Source organism: Acanthopagrus latus, chromosome 15 (assembly GCF_904848185.1).
Source record: "Acanthopagrus latus isolate v.2019 chromosome 15, fAcaLat1.1, whole genome shotgun sequence".
NCBI lineage: Eukaryota > Metazoa > Chordata > Actinopteri > Spariformes > Sparidae > Acanthopagrus > Acanthopagrus latus.
The window spans coordinates 19387496-19407261 of NC_051053.1; the positions used below are offsets into that span (position 1 = coordinate 19387496).

Genomic DNA, 19766 nt, shown 5'->3' on the forward strand with positions numbered 1-19766 from the left:
TGACAACACAGGATCTCCTTCTGCGGTTATTCAGTTCATAGAACAGTCATTTTTGTAAAATGTCTGCTCGGCTGCTTCTCAGGGCTGTCGTCAACGAGCGACTGACAGCCGCTGCGGAGGAAATAATTCAGGTTTTTGAGAGAACGATCGTAAAATACGAGGAGGAAGCTTGCAGCTCCAAACTAGAGATTGAACGGCTCAGATGTTTGCTGCTGGAGTCAAATCAGAGGACAGGTGTGTTTATTTTATTTTCTCACCTGACAATGTCAGACTGGACTAGAATAGATGGCCAGAAGCATCATGTCACTGTGTAAATTGCTGTTAACTTGTATAGTTGCTTCTTGTAACGTGACTATGTGACTGTGTGTGTTTTTAAAAAGTATGTTGAGTTATAAGCTAGTGCAGCACCCTAACCCCTAACCCTTCACAGATGTCCTACACGGTAATGAGTCAGACATTAATGTCCAATTTTCCAAATCAGCAAATCAAATTAATTGTGTTATATGTAATTATTTAAAAAAAACAAAAAAACTTTACAGAGCCACAGAGGAGGGATGTACAATAGTACAATAGTATTATCTGATAAAGGTAAATTAGTAAAGAGTGTGGATCCAAGAGGACAACCGGGCAGACTGGGAACTCTAATACTAAAGGCTAGATTTTATTTGGTTTCTCAAATGAGAAACAAGTCACTTGTGTCGGTATCTATTCAATTATTTTCTCTTTTCCCCAGACAATCATCAGTTGTCCATGTGTAAAGAGGAACCTCCCCCTGAGCAGCAGCAGCAATGTGAGCAGGACCCGAGCAGCAGCATCTGTCAGATGGACCCCGAGCCTCGACACATTAAAGAGGAATATCATGAACTCTGGGCCAGTGAACAGCAGGACGAAGAAGAGGAGGAGGTCCAAGAGTTCAGTGATGCTTCTGACTCATATCTACCTCATTCATTTGCCTGGAAGGAAAATCAACGGGAGGACACAAAACCGCCTTTACAACCTCAGAACGACGAAACTGAGGAGCAGTTTCAGAAGCTGCGGGAAATTAAAACTGTGGAGTTCGATCTACCTCTCGCCTCAACTTCACACACTCTGATCCAGAATGAGAGAGTCCAAGATGGAAGGGAAAACGAAAGACCTGCTGTAAGTTTTGCAAACCATTCACAGATGGACCTAAGTCAGAGGCCTTTAATCGGTTTCACTGAGTTTTGTCGTCAAAATCCAGTCGCAGCTGACTATCGTTGTTATTTGTGTGACAAATCTTTGTCCTCCAATCGGCACCTGATAAATCACGCCCTTCGCATTCATTCAAAGGATGCAGATGTCCTCTGTGCAGTGTGTGGAGAGACCTTCGAGTCTACTGAAAGTCTCAATGCGCACCTGGAATCACACAAGGGGTCGAACTGCTGTCACATGTGTGGGAAACACCTCAGCAGTACGAACGCTATGACCGAACACATGGCCAGCCACGCCGGGGTGAAACTGCACCGCTGCCACGTTTGTGGGAAAGAGTGCGGCCGGAAAGGGGATTTAAAGATACATATGAGGATTCACACGGGCGAGAAGCCTTACCGATGCTCTCTCTGTCGTAAGAGTTTCACCCACAGTGGACATCTGAGGAAGCACATGAGGACCCACACGGGAGAGAGACCGCACCATTGTGAAATCTGTGGCAGAGGGTTTCTACAGAGCACACACCTGAAATACCACCTCAGGACTCACGCTCAGAAATATTGACTTTGTCATCCACAGGAGGCCAGATTGATCAAACCTCTAAGCACAAAACCTAAACTTTAACCAGCCAACATAAAAGTTGGTAAAAACGTTCTTCCTCTAGTTCACATTTATCAAGCGCCTTACACCTACAGACTGAAGCTAACCATTACATTAATTGATATATTATTTTCACAGTGAATTGGGTAATTAAAAGATTTATTTTATCCCCTCTCAGTTGCGACATCTTAATAGTTTCATTTGTCCAGAACTTAAAGACTCTTCGAAAAGCAGTAAATCCTCACATTTAAGGAGCTGAAACCAGCAAATGTTTGATGTTTTTGCTTGAAGATGAACTTGTCTGATTGATCAAGAATCAAAATAGTTGCCTTGGAATACTATTTAAATCAACCAGTCAACTATTGATAAGTCACTGCACCTCTTCTACTTACAGTTAAGTGTAAAAGTAGCTCTGTTGTGATAATATTACTTTTCATGTGCTCACAGCAGCAGGAGTAGCCACTGAGGGGTGATAATTCACTGCCGTGTTTTTTATTGTCAAAAATCATTCATCTCATCATATCACCTTCATCATTTATGAAGAGTTATATTCTCAAGTACAAATTGTTTTTTGTAAAGTTCTTAAATTCTAGTTAGCGGGAAAAGACTTCTGCAGCTGGTTGTCATCCTAAAAAGAATCATAAAATTATTCTTATTTGGTGAGGGGGAGTAACTTTAACTTTCAGCAGAACCCAGTTGGTTAAGAGTTCCTATTTTGAGTCATAACACTGCTGTTAACAACAAGACAATAAACTGTAACACCTCGTCAGTCGTCCACATCTTTGTGACGTCACAGATGCATACTTATTTTAGTCATTTTGTTTTCTATGTACCAGACTTTGACAGACGGTAAATCTGTGTCAGCTGTTTTTGTGGTTTAGCTCAGATTGGCTGTAAACAATGAATAAAATGAATTAGTTAACTGGAGCAGGAAGAACTTTTTGTTTTTTACCATGTTTTAAGAATTAGGTTTAATCAAGTATTTTGTCTCCAGAAAACAACTTTTGATACTTAAGAGCATCTAATCAGACACTTTAAGATTTTTATTCAAATTTAGCAACTCTCACTTTTACCAAGGTAATATTTAACATAAAGTCTTTACTTTGACTCAACTTGGACTTATGGACACTCTTTTTCCAATGATCTCATCCGTCTGATGTTTGAGTGGGTAAATCTTTGCCAAAAAACACTTGTTAATATAGTTTTGAAATAGTTAAATATTTAAACCTGCGGTTTCTCAAAGTGAGGTCTTCGAGGGGGTCGTCAGCAAAAAGAGGAATTATAAAGTAAAAACAGTGAAATTCTTGTTGACTCTTGGGTAAAATAATATCAAACAGGCGTCCATGTCTAATTTGTGTGTTTGTGTCCTTTGCCTAAACAAATGGAAAGTTTTTTATGACTTTGTTTTTGCTTACTAGGTTTTATCCAGACTGCACTAAACCATCGTACATGAGGAATGCTTCCTGTTGCCAAACCCCTTGACCCTCATAGAAACAATTGTTTAGCATAAATGTTACATAAAGGCCTCTTTTCAAAGTCTTGTGGACATTTTGAGGTATAACAAAAAGTTTTGAGGTCAGTTTGAGCAGAGGCCTAAAATGAGGGGAAACATGTTCGCATTGTGTTTTTCAGTGATTCGTGAGGTTGCTTCTGCCCAGAAGTTCATGTTGCGTAACGACCGCAATCCTTGTCCCACTTGGAGGCTGATGTCAGCACTAAAATGCATTGTGGGTGATCCAATCCCAGGCAGACAGCTCTAAATACAGATGTGACTTTAAGCCCTAAATCTGATGGGATTTCATCACTTCCAGAGTCACATTCAGGGACACATGTGACCTCACCTCCAGGGTGAGTGTACAAACACCTCTGATCACACTGAAAGACTGTGTTCAGTTATTCCCTTCTCTTTAGTCAATTGCAAATTGCCCAGTTCTTTTAAAGAAAGTTCCTAGAATGTTTTAAAGCACATTACAGACATTTTACATTAGGAAGCAAAAAGAAATACAGTTTTTTAAAAACATTTTTTTTACCCCTAAACAAACTAAATAAACTGTCTTTGTTTATGCCTGAATAAACTGAATAAACAAACTGACCGTGATGGACAAACAGTTTCATCCTGTTTTACCCTGCCATCTTTTAGCTTCAAACAGTGTTCTGGGGACCTTATTTTCCCGTGAGAACAGCTAAAACAGATAAAAAGTCTGAGATTTAATTTATTCTCCAAAACTTATAATACTATTTGCTTTAATTTACATTATTTTATTCATACACATTGACTCAATGTGACTGTACCACTACACTGTACTTACAACATTTTCTTTTGTCTTCTATAAACATGTACTATTACCAAAATTAGTTATACATGTTATAATGATTTAAGTATGTATTCACCAGCATTCACTTACCCCTCACGGTACATTAATACATATTTACACACACATACATACATACATACCCACTTTACTTTCTGTAAACAAGATAGATACATAGAAAAATAAATAAATAGATAAATAAATAATGCAAAAACCATCCAGCTTGCAGAGGAATGTATTTTTACCAGCAGGGGGCACTACAGGAGCCTTCATTTATCTAGCAAGTCAGTGAGGGCCCCTTAAGAGTCTCCAAAAATCATACATCTTGTCCAACTTCTTGACTGTTTTGACACAATTCAGCTGTTAAAAAGTATTTATGAATTATACACAAAGTATGTTTGTGTTATCAGCTTGATGTTTGGTACGTTCAGTTCCAGGACAGCCCAGTGAAGTCAAATCTTATTTCATGAAACCACAGACTCTGTGGAGAGCAGGTCCAATGTTGTTTGAAGATTTTATCTGAACTGATAATTAACTTCTCACTTTCAGCCACAAAATTACACTCGCACATGCAGTCACCCGTGAGTTTTTATGGACCTAAAAGCTTTGGCCGGTGGCCTGAAAATCTCACCCAGAAACAGGAGCTCATTCAGGTATCTGAGAGTTTGCGAAGTTGCTTCAGGCAATTCAGATTTTAGATTGCAAAGCCAAAGAGCTAATCAGGCCTCTGTGACCCCCAAGACTAGGACCAGCTTCTATAATCTGGTTATGTAACCCCGCTGGATCACCAGCAAAAACTACCACATCCTTGGGAACGGTTTCCCACATGTCTAGCCTTAATGGGGATCCAATCATTTAAATCTACAAATCGGGTTAGACTACTGTACCGTAAATTCCTCTGTATGTATCTGACCCAGAACATGGCGATTTAAGAAAAACTGGACCATAGTTTTCTGAGGAAAGGAGGGCAAGAGGTTAATCTTCTGTGAAGTTAGATTATGTGAAACTTACCCAAGGGAATTGTGGGGATATTCTTTATGTGGGTCAGACTCAAGAAGGGGGGTTTAGCTTGGCAGTTCCTCTGTGTGAGGAGTGACATTTTGCACCCACAAGCTGTTACGGAGAATTTCAATCATCAGGAATTCCTCTGGCCCTCAGTTGCATAACTGGGTCATTGAGTTACTCTCCAAACCCAACCCGACGAAGTCTCTCCGCAGCGCCGAGTGAGTCCAAAGTATATCTGAAAGGGGAATCCAGATCTCCAGCCAGGTGTGGATGGAGGCGATCCAGAAGGGAGTTTTCTGGTGCAGAGGAGATGGATGGAGTCGGGGGGAGTTGTGACAGAATCAGAGCGGGTTTGGCACAGAGGCGGACAGCCAACATCTGGTGGGCATCCTCCGGAGACAGATTCATATTTTTATATCATTCTGACACATCTGTTTAATGTGGGAGTGCAGAAACACGAGCAGAGAAGACATGCCTTGATGAAGAAATACTTGTTAGTGATTTTGCAGTCTGCAAGTGGATGTTTCAGATGCACGGTGCAAATTCAAAGACAGATTGTTTTGAGGAAAAAAAAAAAAAAAAGCTTGAGCTATTCCAGATGATTCTTTCCCCCTTATTGTTTACTTTCTATTGCTAATCCCAACACACTGCAGCTTCAATGTGTCTAGCAGCTCTGCTATTAAAAGCAGGGAGAATGACTGACGCTGCTGCTGCTGTTGGTGATGTTACTGTGGCAAGGTTTCTTTCCACGACACATTTGTTTCCTCACGTACCTCCACACACTTGCCCTTTACACATCTGATAAGCGGATCAAGTGATGCCTCGCCTGTCAGCTCCCACTTTATTTATGCAGCGCGGTTTATCAAAATGATTTCAGCGAGGAACGCAGACAAGAAGCACGGGCTCGAGCCCATTCCTTGGCAATATGTCACGACCACAACCGCTTTTAACATTTCTAACTCTTCCTGTGTGCTGCAGAACAATCAGCTTGTTTGTTCTGATCTTCAAATGTCATTTCCTTAAAACATTGAGCATTGCACAAGTCACTTCCTCCCTCAATAACACTGTGATCAATAGATTATTTTCAGATAACACAACTCGGACGTTCCATCTGCAGTCTCTTCGTCACCGGGTCTCACTGGTGGATGCAGCTCTGTTGTCTTCACCGGCAGATATGTGACTCAAATCAATTCATCCAAGTCAACGAGAACCCCCAAGTTTCCATAACTCTGACCAGAGCTGCCTGAAGCTAACCACACGTGGGATGTCAGGATCTAAACATATGTGTGGTCAACTGTATTTAAGTGCTGAGCTCTATGCGCCCACCATCCATCCTGACCATGTCCCGTTGAAACAAAAAACAGAACACGGCAGTGAAATCCAGCGGGGTCAAGGATCCAGAGAGCGGTTTATTGTATGAATGAAGAACTTTAATATGGAAGCCCATTTCTGTCAATGATGAACAGACAATGATGACATTTTAGCCTTGATTTAATACAAACAAATCCCATGATAAATCAAGTCAAAATTAGGAGATAAGTGATGCCTTCTTTATGTCCCACTTTTTACTTTTTATCTCAAATGTTCAACTTTTTAACTCATGATTAAGACTTTTAAGAATAAACTAGACTTTTGATGTGATAATAATGACATTGTAGTTCTTAATTTCAAAGTTACATATTATAATTTTGACCTTTTTAATCTCATGTTGACATTTTTGGTCTCATGATTATGACCTTTTCTCATGATGTAGACTTTTTTTATGTAATTATTACTTCTTTTTTTTTAACTTATAAATGTACATTTTTATCTCAAAATTATGTTTTTTTTTAACATATTATTTCATTTTTTTTATCTTGACTTATCATATCATGATTAGGTCATCTTAGCTCGTAGTTTCAAATTTACATATCATAATTTCAACTTTAATTGATCCCATTTTGACATTTTGGTTCTCATGATTGCGACCTTTTCTAATAATGTAGACCTTTTATCTCATAATTTTGCCCCCCCCCCCCAAAAAAAAAAAATTATGACTTATCTCATTTTAACTTTTACTCATAATGCAGACTTGTTGTTTATGTTTATTTGGATTTCTCTCCTGTTTTTGTTTATTTTATCTCTACCTGTCTGAAATGAGCCTCCATACCTCTAACTGTGCCCCCTTCTCTCTCTCTCCCTCTCTCCCCCCCTCTCTCTCTCTGACCCAGTATATCTGGCTCTGGATTCTGACGCATGCTTCAACAGGATCATAATCTTCTGGGTTTATTTGTGACAATCTCAAAGTAAAGCAGCTGGCCTGCTATTTGTCGGGCTGTTAACCAGTGCGTCCCCCTCTTCCTCCTCCTCCTCCTCCTCCCCCCCTGCCTCACGCTGTGCCAGCTGTGTGAATGCGGAGCGTAGAGTTGAGTTTTGCCGCTGAAAGAGACGAGAGGGGAGCAGACAGACGGATGAGTGAACGCATGAAGGTTGCTGCCTCAGAACCGACGTGCTGCTCGGATGTGAGGGCATCTCAGGCCGGCTGCGCGAGGGTAAGTGTGTGTTCCTCCTGACGGCAGAGAGAATGAAGCACGGTGCTCAGTCCGCTGACACAGCCTGCCGAAAATACTGATACATGGCGGGGGTGGAGGAGGAGGAGGAGGAGGCGGGGGAGGAGAGTGGATGGTTGCTGCTCTCTGCTCGGCGAATGCAGATGTTTGCCACCAGAGAGGTGCTGGAGCTCCAGGTAAAACGGTGGCAAGGTCAAATGGTCACAAAGTCGCAGTGCGCCTTTTTTTTTTTTTTGGACGTGGCGCGCGCATGGCAGAGCCGAGGGTGCGCAGGTGGATGTGGGACTCTGGGTATTTACTGATGGCCGCGCTTGATATGTGATATCATACATGCGTGCTGCAGCTTTGATACTCTATATTAAGACCTGTGATAGCTCCCTGTGTTGTTGTAGCTGCGGAGGAAGTTGAAAGCTGACCTCCCTTTTGGACACGAAGTTGCTGTGGGGGGCCAAAGGTTGAGACTTGGGCACTGTCCGAGCTGAGCCATCGCAGCAGGTGACAGTGTGAGAATATAGATCCTCCTCACACACACACACACACACACACACACTCACACACACTCACACGACAGGGGGTGGGGGCCATCATGAAAGAGCTCCGAGAATAGACCCCACTGAGCTAAAAACCACTACTGGAGCATGTAAACACTTCTGTTTTCACACACATTTCAGAGCCACCCTCCCCCCCCTCCTGTGCTTGATGCAATGTTGGTGGAGTGTGTTTCATAACTGTTGAAGCTGTTAACTTATCAGACGTCCCGCGGCTTTGAGAAAGCTGCCATTCTCACGGTGATAAGCTGCTCCGTTGATGCAGCGAGCAGCGTCAGGCACGTAAAGAGGAGAAAGTTCAAGATGGCCAGACAACCCAGCGCCTGGATGAATGCTGGATGAAGGTTTATGCAAGTTTATAGTCGTATCAAGACTTTGCTGATGCTCTGTTTAGGTTAAAGCGCAACAAATACTTGGTTGGGGTTAGGAAAACATCATGCCTTGACTGTATATTTTTGTGATGGCGGGCGTGTAAGGTTCAATGTGTTTAAAGGCGTCGTATGGTACGTGTCCACAGGGGCGTTTTTGGATGCGAGGGCTCTCAAAGCTTCTCAGCATGCTCGACAACACAAGCTACATCCTCCCACAGCCATGCAAACACCTTCAGGCAACACCTGATTGGATGAGCACCACTTATGGGCTGTCTACTCCCAGATTTCAGATGGGAAACTTTCCCATATCTTCAGAAAATAGTTGAGCAAAATGTGTTTCTGAGGATTACATATTTATGCTGTTTCAATTTGTGTGAAGTAGTCAAAACTTCCTTGTTCATGTAATTTAGGTGAGGGCAGCATAACATCCTGTCTCTCCAAACCCAACGCCTCCCAGAATGCATTGCACGGCTGCTCGCAATGTCAATGAATGGGAAGTGTAGAAATGACAGATCCTGTATAAATCTAAAAATGTATCCTCTTACGAAGATCCCTTGTGGAGTAAATGTGTTTTTTTTTTTAAATTTTGTGAGCATAGGTGTCTGACTGCATACATCACGTCTCTGTACCCTCGAGGCAAGGCAAGACGAGGCACGTTTCATCTATAGGAGTGTCTCATGTTTTTATATCACAGTTGTAGGCACAAACTTCTGTAGTATACTGATTTGCAAATGTTTCTCTTTCTCATGACATTTAGATGAAATATGCAAGTTTTAAGACATCTGGGTGATAAAACAGTTAAAGGGTGCTTTAGCAATGAGGTTTGCACTTTTATATTGACGAGGGACTCATGAGACAGAGATTAAAACAAAAGAGGGATCACAATTGAAGCAGCGCAGGCTGAGATATCCTGACTTTAAGTGCTTTATATCGGACTACATTTCCCATAACGCATCTAATGGTGCATCTTTTCAGTAGGTGAATGTCCATGTCTTTCAGTCTCCAAACCTCCAGTTCGTGTTGAGACGCATTGTGACAAGTTTCAAGCCCAAACCTGTATAACCCCGTCGACATCGTCAGAGTTGACAAACCTCCTCCACAGGTTGAGTTGTCCTCCCTGCTAGTAGTAAATCGGCCTCTGTCTGCAAAATCATTCACCTTCTCGAGTAGCTGACCTGACTTCACAGGCTAGAAGTTAAATGCAGCCGTGTTGCCTGATAAAGTGAGACAGACGGTACCAGCTTTGCTAATCAGCCGTCACCTCGCGTTAACAATAAGACAGCTGTACGATCCCTGTTTGCTACTCTCATAATCACCTGATCTCTCTCCTGCGTCCTGTGACGACTAACTGACTATAATTAGAAAAGTTCAGTCGCAGGGTCGCGGCTCATCAGTATGCAGTGGGGTAACATGATCGGGGGGAAACCAGGTGACCACAAGATTCGAGGCGTCAAAGGCGTCATTGTGTTCACAGCCAGATGCCCTCCAGCACACAAGGTCATCATTATTGATGAATCACGGAGATTTACTGAGGGCAAAGCAAGAGCAGGAAGGTAGACAACAGCAGACAGTTGGTGTATCTGGTGATTTTTATTTCAGTAATTTAATGAATTGTGTTGGTAAAACCCCAATAATGAAAAATGTTCCTGGTCAATCGACTGATGTTTTTAGCACTCTGTGTGTGTGTGTGTGTGTGTGTGTGTGTGTGTGTGTGTGTGGTCCTTCCAGCTGTTTTGTTTATCAGCAGTATCTTGTTCTCTCCTATGTAAAATGACCTGAGGAGTCAAAGACTGAGGGAGAAAGGGATGCTTGGATTGAGAGAGAGCTCCTGTAGTCTGAAAAGAAAAGAAAAAAAAATCCCTGAGGTAACATACTTTGGAGCATATTTGTTCAGAAAATAATTCTTGCTGCAGTTTCCGTTTAGTTTAAACACGTTGGAATGCGGTCTCATTAACTCTCCATAAGTAAATAAGCTTTGGTTTGTTTTTACATCTAGAGTAAAGCATCTTACATACACACACAATACTTATCAGTTTGTTGCACTTGGAGGAGGCAAATCAGGGTCAGTTTGGCTTTCATCAGCACATTTTCATACAGGTTTTTGTTCAGCACGCTGGCAATAACGTATACTGAATATGTTTCACAATAAAAGACTGTGTTGGGGTAAGGAAGGCATCTTTCATCAGGATAATATTCCATGACGTCCCCATGTTGGCTCAGGGAAACGCCCCAGAGTAATCTCAAACATGTGCACATATGTTTGCCATTTGAAACCTTTAAATAACATCCGAATATTGTCATTGTTCCAAGCGGCTTTACTGGTCTCTTTTTTCATTATTCATGCACTGCTTCAGAGTGAACACAGAGTGTTTTAGGAGCAGCGCTGCTAATGCTCTATGACTTCATACCGAAGTGTGCAAACAAAGAGACTCTGACAAACCTCATATTCAAGAGGAACAATTTGACTCTTTCACAGATAACGGGGAGGTCTCTTGATTCTGCCTGCATGGATTTTGTAGAGCAGAGTCATACAAGCGTGTTACTGTGTATCTGTAGAGCATCTGTGGGAATGTGGTGGTTCTGGGTCACTGCCATTTGGTCCTGAGTGGCCCAGATTCAGAACGCGTAACCTTGACAGACCAGAACATCGATGTTGGATTATTCTACATTCAATTATTATTATTATTATTATTATTATTATTATTATTATTATTATTATTATTATTATTATTATTATTATTATTATTATTATTATTATTATTATTATTATTATTATTATTATTTTCAACTTTTCAGTTAAGTGTCAAAGTTTAAGCCTGATGTTCTATTTGGGGTCCTTGAGACCCGGTTTGTGACATTTAATGACTTCTTATGAAAAACTCTTTTTAATGTGACATCACAGCTTTTGCACTTAAAGAGATTTTCAGATTCTCTTCGTAAGCAATTCAAATTGCAAATAAGTGTGATGGGATTTCTGCAATTGGAGTTTTAATCCAATTTTAGAGCAACAATTGATTTTTCCAGCAAACCTGATTTGCTGATTCCAGCTCCTTAAATGTGAGGATTTGCTGCTTTTCTTTTACAGATATGATAGTAGATGAAGAGTCTTTGGCTTTTGGACTGTTGGATGATTTGAAGATGTGACTTTGGGCTCTGGGAAATTGATTTTATAGACCAAATGATGAATTAACATTATGTAACTCTAAGAACTTTTGCTTAGTAGTTACTAAATTACATCTGACAAATTGATACAGACCTGAGATTTGTATTTACAACAAACAGAAGGGTGAATATTCTTGTTTTTCTACAACATCTGTTTGTAGCATACAGTATTGCTAAGTTCAGGGAAACTCTGATCTCCTGCAGGGGAAGTCAGTGAATTCCCCACCCTGACCTTCAGCCTCACTTTCCTCTTCTCCACTTAGAGTTCACACTGTTTCCACCACTGGCACTGAACGTCAGACTTGTGGAAAAATTGGGAGCGTAATTTTCCGGTCTCTGGAACTGTGGTCACATTTTTGTCGCAAGTCAAATGTAATGTGAGATATGATACGTTTTGTTGATTATTCATGTTGCTGTTGAAGAAATTGTAGCTTTACTGGCTTGTGATCTTAGTGTGATGCAGAAGTTTGGTGTTGAATTGGAGTCAAGATCAGGTTTGACGATATGGGGGACTTGTTGACAGAGGTTTGTGGTGTTGCCATTGACTGTTTACCCAAAAGAATAACTTGAGAGCAAAGTCTGTATGGATACGATAGGATAATGTCTTTATTCAGAGTAAGAAGAGAGGAGGACACCTGGCAGGCGAAGAAAGAACTTATGCAGGAAGAGGTCCAAGACACCAGGAAGGCAGATGTGAATTCCCATCCAACCTCTGAGCCCAGCTGACTAGGAACAGGTGCAAATGTGCCGGTATGTGCATTGTCAGGGATAACAGGTGTGGGAACAGGTGAGCAGGTGGGCGAGGCAGTCAGGTGTTCTGGCAAGGCAGGAACAAGGTTAAAACAGGTCAGGATGCAGCTCAAAGAACAGGCTGGAAGAGGATAATCACAAGTTTGAGGCTAAAATTGTGACTTTATTTTGCTGAGTAAGATTGTGAAATGGATTTCCAGCAGAAGCATTTTAAGTAAGAGGACAATGAAAACAATATCAAGATTTGAAGAAGTGACTCCCTTTTTTAAAACGTAGCTTTTAAGTCATACTTGAAGGTATGATGTGTGTGTTTGTCTGATTCAGGTATGCAGACATTGCTGCACTTCTTTGATTTATAAGTTACTTCACATCATAGAGAGGAAATTACACTTGAGTCTTATGACTTGGTACATTTTTGAAGAACATGCATACAGAGACGGTTTTTGAGGTCTGTGCTGTTTTGACTGGACTGTCTCATTTTCTAGACAACCACAATTTAACTTCCACAAAGTTTAGTCATCCGAGCTGGTTGGTCTGCTCAGCGCTCACAAGCTCAATGATCATGACGCACGACAGTGCAGCTGGAGGCTGACATGGTTAAAGACAATTTACAGCCTCTGATATTAAAGACTTGTCTGCTTTTCTTTGTTTCTGACGGTAAATTGTAAGTTCTTGTGATAACTGCAACATAATTCTAAAAATATAATAGTGACTGATAATGTTAATCATTTGCCAGAGCTCAGACTTAAATGGTAACTCTGCAAATTTTACACATTAAAGTGTGTGTACAGGTCTTGTGTAGTACTACTGCATATGTTAAAAAAATAGAATAAAGCCTTTAGTGGCTCCAGAGGAGGCTGAATGTAATCTTTCCACAGAGTGGCTTTGTACTGGGGGGAGATCCTCTCCTCAGAATTGCTCAACAGTTTGCCAACATTAGTCTGCTTTCGTTATCTGTGTCCTTCATCAGCAGTTTTTTTTTTCTTTTATGTCTCTAAAAAAACAGACTTCATGTTTGGAATTTTCTCACCCACGATTCACTGGTGTGAGGGAAAAGTTGTTGTTAATCGTGAAGCTGATCAAAACCAACGTGCGCTGAACGACATCACAACAACCAGCTGCAATTGCGAGTTCGTACAGGACAATGACATCGGTTGGCTTCAAGTGAAGCAGAGAGGTTGCATCACAATCAGAGTGTTTACCAGAGAGTGATGTGGATGCCAAGTTCTGAAAAAGAGGAAGAAAAAGTGCAATGCTAGACCACTGGACTGTTTTTCCTTTAACGTCCTAGCCACAGAGTGACATCAGTGGAGGTGATTTTTCAGCTCACACGCAGCTTCTTCTGGAGCCACACAAGGCTTCATACTAGTTCTCAGCAAGACCTGTAAACACACTTTAATATGCAAAATTGAAGGAGTTAGCCAAGAAAGAAAACTTTAGGTGAGTCATTTTCTCGCCTAGATCTAAAGGAGGCTATAAGTTGTGTAACGTTAAGGCCTTACCTCCTGTAAATACCAACCACTGTCAGGTTTCTGTGTGTAAAGTAAGGTTTCACATTTCATTGCGCTGTATAATGACACCACAGCCATGCAGCGACTTAAGTAAATACAGCACAGTGAAAACTATAAAAATCATTATTTGACTTTAAATCAGCTTGTTACCTTTTTTCTATGAGAATCCAAATGTCTTTAATAGCGATATTATGATGTTACTGTTAGATCTTGGTCGGTGGGAACGTGGAGTTGAACCCATCTCTGATCCGTGACACGTTTCTCACACACAGTTGTTGGGACATGCATCTCAATCCTGTCAGTACCGTGCGGACCACATGCAGCTGAACGATTTAGTTTCAGCTGCTGAAAATACTTCTGGAACAGAATTAGGTTTGATTAATGCACATGGATGAAAAATGTGTGGTCGCACTTTCATCGTGAAGCTACAGATATGGGTAAACCCAACCAACCTCTTTTCTTTCTTTTCCTTCTCTTTAATAATGATAATAAACTTATTTACTTAGCACCTTTCAAGACAGAGTTTACAAAGTGGGAAACTCAAGAGGACAATATACAGAATAGACACTCAACAGTCAAGCCAAAACACAAGGAAGCCTCGTTCAAGGTGAGTCAAAACCAGAAGGCCAAACAGATAATGTAAAGACATCAAAAGACAATATGAGTCATTACAGGTATAAGGAATAAAAGCCATAAAAACAGGTAAGATCACAGAAAATGAAGGACAAAAATAATAATGAAAGAATAAAATCAAATAAAGGATGATAAGAAGACGACATCACATCAGAGGAATTAAGAACAGAAAAAAACATAAGAGGAATAAAAATAATAAAAGATCTGAATGGATTACAAATAAACAAAAGCAGAGAGAGGAATTAAGAACAGATGAACATATTAAAACCTGTAAAAGGATTAAAAAAGGAAGATGAGAAATCAGTTAATCTAGTGATATTTTCACTGGTATGGAGATGTGTCTTGAGATGCCTACCGCTGCCTCAACACAGTGAGATTGATGGCGTTTCATCTGTGGTGTTAAACATTGATTAAAAATACAACATTTAAATTGGGCTGCGACGGGTCACTCAGGACAGTTTTCCTCTGAGCTACTCAAGAGCAGTCCATATAAAAAGTGCTGATAACTGTCAGCCACCTTCCATAGGCTAATTGACCTCTAACATTAGGAAGAGTTGTACACATCATTGTGCTAATCACTTAATTATTTTTCTTTTCATGTGCGTCTCCTTCTACAATAATAACCTTGAGTATTGTCCCCTTGGATCTGATGACTTTAACAGCTGGCCCCCAGGATCAGCGGAGACAAGCAAACAAGAGGAGCGGCCCCGCAAACAGTCGAGGTTTAATCCCAAGACTGGAAAATATCAGCGGTGCCGTCTCACGCAGGAGTAGAGAGAGAACAATTGAGTAATGGATTTCAGATGGGCAAACAGGATGTCAAATGGACATAACCACGCCATAGAAAACATGGTAATGGCAGTGCTCCAAAATCTTTAAAAAAAAACAGAGACCTTGCCCTCAGTTAACTGTGTTTGATGATTTTCCTCGTCAGGGAAGGATAACAGGATGGCTGACAGGCTCAGATAAGATAAAAAGGATTGACCAGGATGAGGACTGATGTGGATTATCTTTAAACAGATTTACACAGACACAAAAATCAATAAAGAAAAAGACAAGATCTTCAGATGTTCAGGAGCTGAGTTTACACAGAGGAGCAGAAGTATTTTAACAGCTGAGACCATCAGCGGGGGAATTAGGATTTCCTGAATTGATTTAACAGATGATGTTATGTATACAGGGCCGTACGTACACAAACAAACCTTATCTGATTGCACGCAGACACACTTACGTTTATGTACTCTCTCTCACACGCGCGCACTGTACGCTGAATGGTAAATATGATATGTGCATGCACAACGAAGGAATGAGCTGACACACCCCTGAAACCCCTGAACACCACATGCTGGTACAGACTGTACCACGACTGATAACAACATAACAACCAGGAACATTTAACAAAATTTCACATTTTACCACTCATGAAACAAGTGAATTCACAAGTCAAGGCTGCTGGCATTTATCCTTTACTTGGATTCATCTGCAAATATGATTGGTTTCTGCAGGGTTGTCATTATGATCCTGGCCAATTTTGTAGGACAAAACCTGTTTTCCAGCAGCTTATCGTAACACGTTATCACCTTTTTTGGCCTTTTCAGTGAACCGCAAAAGGCTTTGGAAATAATTTCAGGCCAATAACAAAATAATAAGGAAAACATGAGCCTCAAAACTTTTAAGTGCAGCTGCTTTTCTTTTGAGTGCACAACAAGAGAGATGTTGTGTTTTGGAATAACTAAGTCAGTAAAAAAAGAAAGCAATGGAATTGTGCTCACTAGCCATGGAAATATGCTTGATTTATTTATTTAATGTAGATCCTCGTATTACTCCCTGAGAAATTAATGAAAATGAAGAGAAACTTCAATTATTATATTGCCAAATGTGTATTATTGTCAGGATAAAATGTATATTTCACTTTTTTATCAACGCAACTATTGTGAATATCACGACAGCCCTACTCGCAATGTTAAAGAAAGTGAGAAAACATTGGATCTGCCCTTTTATCTGGATCTATTCTGGCCCAAGACCCGTCCTCCATCCAGGTTTTGTGGTTATCTGCCCAGTGGTTTTTGTGTTATCCTGCTGACAATCCAACAAACCAACGGACACGGCTCAGAACAAAACCTCCTTGACGGATGTAATAAGTCCATATTTGAGTCTGAGTATCTAATTAGGAATGACAGAATAGACACTTGTGACTTAACAGTGGGTTTCAAATTGCCACAGAGAAGTTAAATGAACTATCTGAGACCTCAACTTCCTAATTAATTATGAAAAATAACCCCTCGTGACATCACCGCTTGGGACGTGGACAAAGTTTGAACCCCTGTTGACTGCAGCAGCTCTCTGCCCACGTGAGGAAGTGTGTATTTAACCTTCAACACCGGCCCTGTCATCAGGACAGCGCTGTCAATACGCATGTTGAATTCAAGCATAACAGCTCGAGAATGCAGAAATGTACGGAATGCCCGCTCACACAGTCCTCCTCCTCGCACACCGAACAGAATGAACGTTGAATAATTCCTAAATTTAATGAGCGGAAGAAGAGTGAAAGGAAAAGTGATTGATGGCGAACTCCGACTTTGCTTCAAAGTTCTGTTTACGCTTCTCTCAGCTGCAGTTCATAATTAATTTGCCGATAAATACGGAAACATAAAAGATGCTACCTGGCTTTTTTGTTTACAGAGCAATGAGGGATGCAATCTCGAATCCAAAGAGCGATAAACATTTCAGCTAGAGATTATAGGCTAATAAATTTGAAATGTATTTTGCAGGGTTGCTTCATTTTTTAGGTAACTTTGCATCCAAAAGCTAAGCCCCTTGTCAATGTTGAGCACATGCCAAATTGCTGATAAATTCAGGTTGTAAAGGTTGAAGGGGGGAACGCAACAAATAAAAGACTGTGTTGAAGGATTTGAGGTGATTTCCATGGTTGCAGACAAGCATGTGAACACCACAAATGCAGAATTTTGGGACTGAAGCCAATTTTGAGGTTGCTGGACTCCAGCTCACGACGTGAATCCCATAATGGGCTGTCTCATACTTAACTCTTGTCCCTAAATGCACCACTGGATTGAGAGGAATGTTTTGTGGATTTGTGGCTCATCCATCGTGACAGGGATTTCATACTCGTGTGTGAACCTACCGGACCTCTCACACTCTGTTGGGAATTTGAAGAAGGGGCTACTAAGGTAAAGATAAGGGGGGAATTCACCCTCGCAGACCTCCCTGAGGACTTTTTCTTTGTTTGTCTGTCTTTATTGCTTCAACCCGAGCCTTAATCCCCCGAAAACGGAGCCAGACCTCAAAATTCTTAATCCCAAACGGGATTTACTTCACTCTCTCTCCGTCTCCTGAGCTGTTTAGGGGTTGAAGAGGCCATCCATTGGAATTCCTTTTTCTACCTCTGTCCTCTTAAATCTCAGTATGTGGTCAGAAAGCCACTTCCAGCCCATTCATGGCATGGCCTCCTCCTCTCCCTACACTCGCCTCTTATGCCACAAACTTCACAGGACATTCTCGAATTAGACATGTATGATGTTTATTTGCTCATAATAAACGTCGGCTCTAAAAATGGCATGAGAGGGAACTGTCCGGGGTCAGCAGGAAGTGAAGGAGTTGATGACATAAGATCTTCATCTGACAATAGAAAATATCTACAGCTGCGCAACATAAAGGAACATTCAGTGACCTCGTTGAATGTTCCTCCGGGTTCTTCTTGACAGTGTGTTTCAAGCTACTATCGGGAGATACAGTACATGTTTTCAATCGGATTGATTTGGCGTACAGTTACAGGAAGAGGCTGTACCTGTCTAAGTACAGGTGTGAGGATGCATTTAGGATCCGCTCATCGAGACCACATTCAGAGGTGAACTGGGTTGTGTAAGACCACATTCTGTTGTGTGTAGTATGTGTATGCATGTGTGTCCTTGGTCACATTGAAGGACCACCTACTTAACTAATGTCCTCTGTGGAAAAACTAGAAGAAGCCACAACAACCAAAAGAATGGATCCACTGTCCGATTCAACCTATGGCAAAACCCCCAGACTCCTTTACAAATTGTGTGATTTTAAGAGTTGCTGAGTGAGGAGAAACTTAAGACACTTTGCAAAACTTTGCAATGACAATTTCAAAATAAGTCCTGCCCTCTTGTAAATTTGGCATTAAATTCAATTTTTTCCCTTCAGTTTGTCACAGCACCACTGTACCAGCCTGTCTGCTTCTCTGTCTGAAGTGCAGCTGCTTGAACACAGTTTCCATTCATGATTTACACTAAATCAGTGAAAGAATGTAATATTCTGATGTTGGTAAACGTGTCACATTTTACAAATACGGTTTACAATAACCAACACTGGCAACTTCTTTAACACCATGGAGAAAGTCCCCAGACTCCCATTAAAAATCAATACAATTTATGAGCTCTTAAGTTCGGAAAAACTTTATACATTTTGAGAAACTTTGCTATGACAAATTCAGAATCAATCATGTTTTCTTGTAAATTCGGCATTAAGTACATTTCAGTACATTTTTTTCTTCCATTGTGAAAAGCGCCAATTTGTTGTGGCACCACTGTACCAGCCCATCTGCTTCTGTGTTTAAAGAAGAAGGTTTTTATTGATGGTAAATATGTCAAATTTTACAAAATAACCACCAATATAGGCAACTTCTTCAGTACATGTGAAGAAAATCCCTAGACTCCCTTTATAAATTGCTCAGTTTTGTTAGTTGTGAGTGAGAAACTTTACAGACTTTGTGAAACGCTACTAGCAACAAATTTTTTATGATTTCTTACTTATCCAGCCAATGTTATACATGAAGATCGTTCTTTCTTATTTTAATAAATGTTGTGTCCATCTGTTCCATTGATATACATGTGTGGCCACTGAAGATGTAGTATGTTAATTCCAGCATTGCAGATATATTGTCACACAGGTGCCTCATAGAAGTCAGTTAGTGGCTTCAGTGACCTCAAAGCACCTGTCATGCGACAGTTGAGACTGTTTTGGCAGTTTTGTTTTGTTTTGCTCTTTATTATCAGCACGCATCTCTTTGGATTCTTTTCATTTCCATTCAAATTTCTCATTCCTACGTGACTGTCTTTCCATGCAGTCTCGCGGAAACCATCATCTCTCTTTTTTCCTTGTTCCTGTTTTGCCA

At 40.8% G+C, this 19766-nt stretch overlaps 2 protein-coding genes across 2 annotated transcripts in view; both read left to right on the forward strand.

The window, feature by feature from the left end:
* Positions 1-21: 21 nt before the first annotated feature.
* Positions 22-3108, forward strand: LOC119033483 (zinc finger protein 470-like). The gene is made up of 2 exons (XM_037123638.1): positions 22-234; positions 734-3108. Exons 1-2 carry the CDS (start codon positions 60-62, stop codon positions 1732-1734), a joined length of 1176 nt encoding a protein of 391 aa, XP_036979533.1. The 5' UTR covers positions 22-59; the 3' UTR covers positions 1735-3108.
* A 4367-nt stretch (positions 3109-7475) lies between these two features.
* Positions 7476-19766, forward strand: part of LOC119033719 (equilibrative nucleoside transporter 1-like) — a 37301-nt gene continuing 25010 nt past the window's right edge. Inside the window, exon 1 of the mRNA XM_037124152.1 lies at positions 7476-7618. The gene's annotated coding sequence lies outside the window, so the exon portion shown is untranslated. The remainder of the gene's footprint in view (positions 7619-19766) is intronic.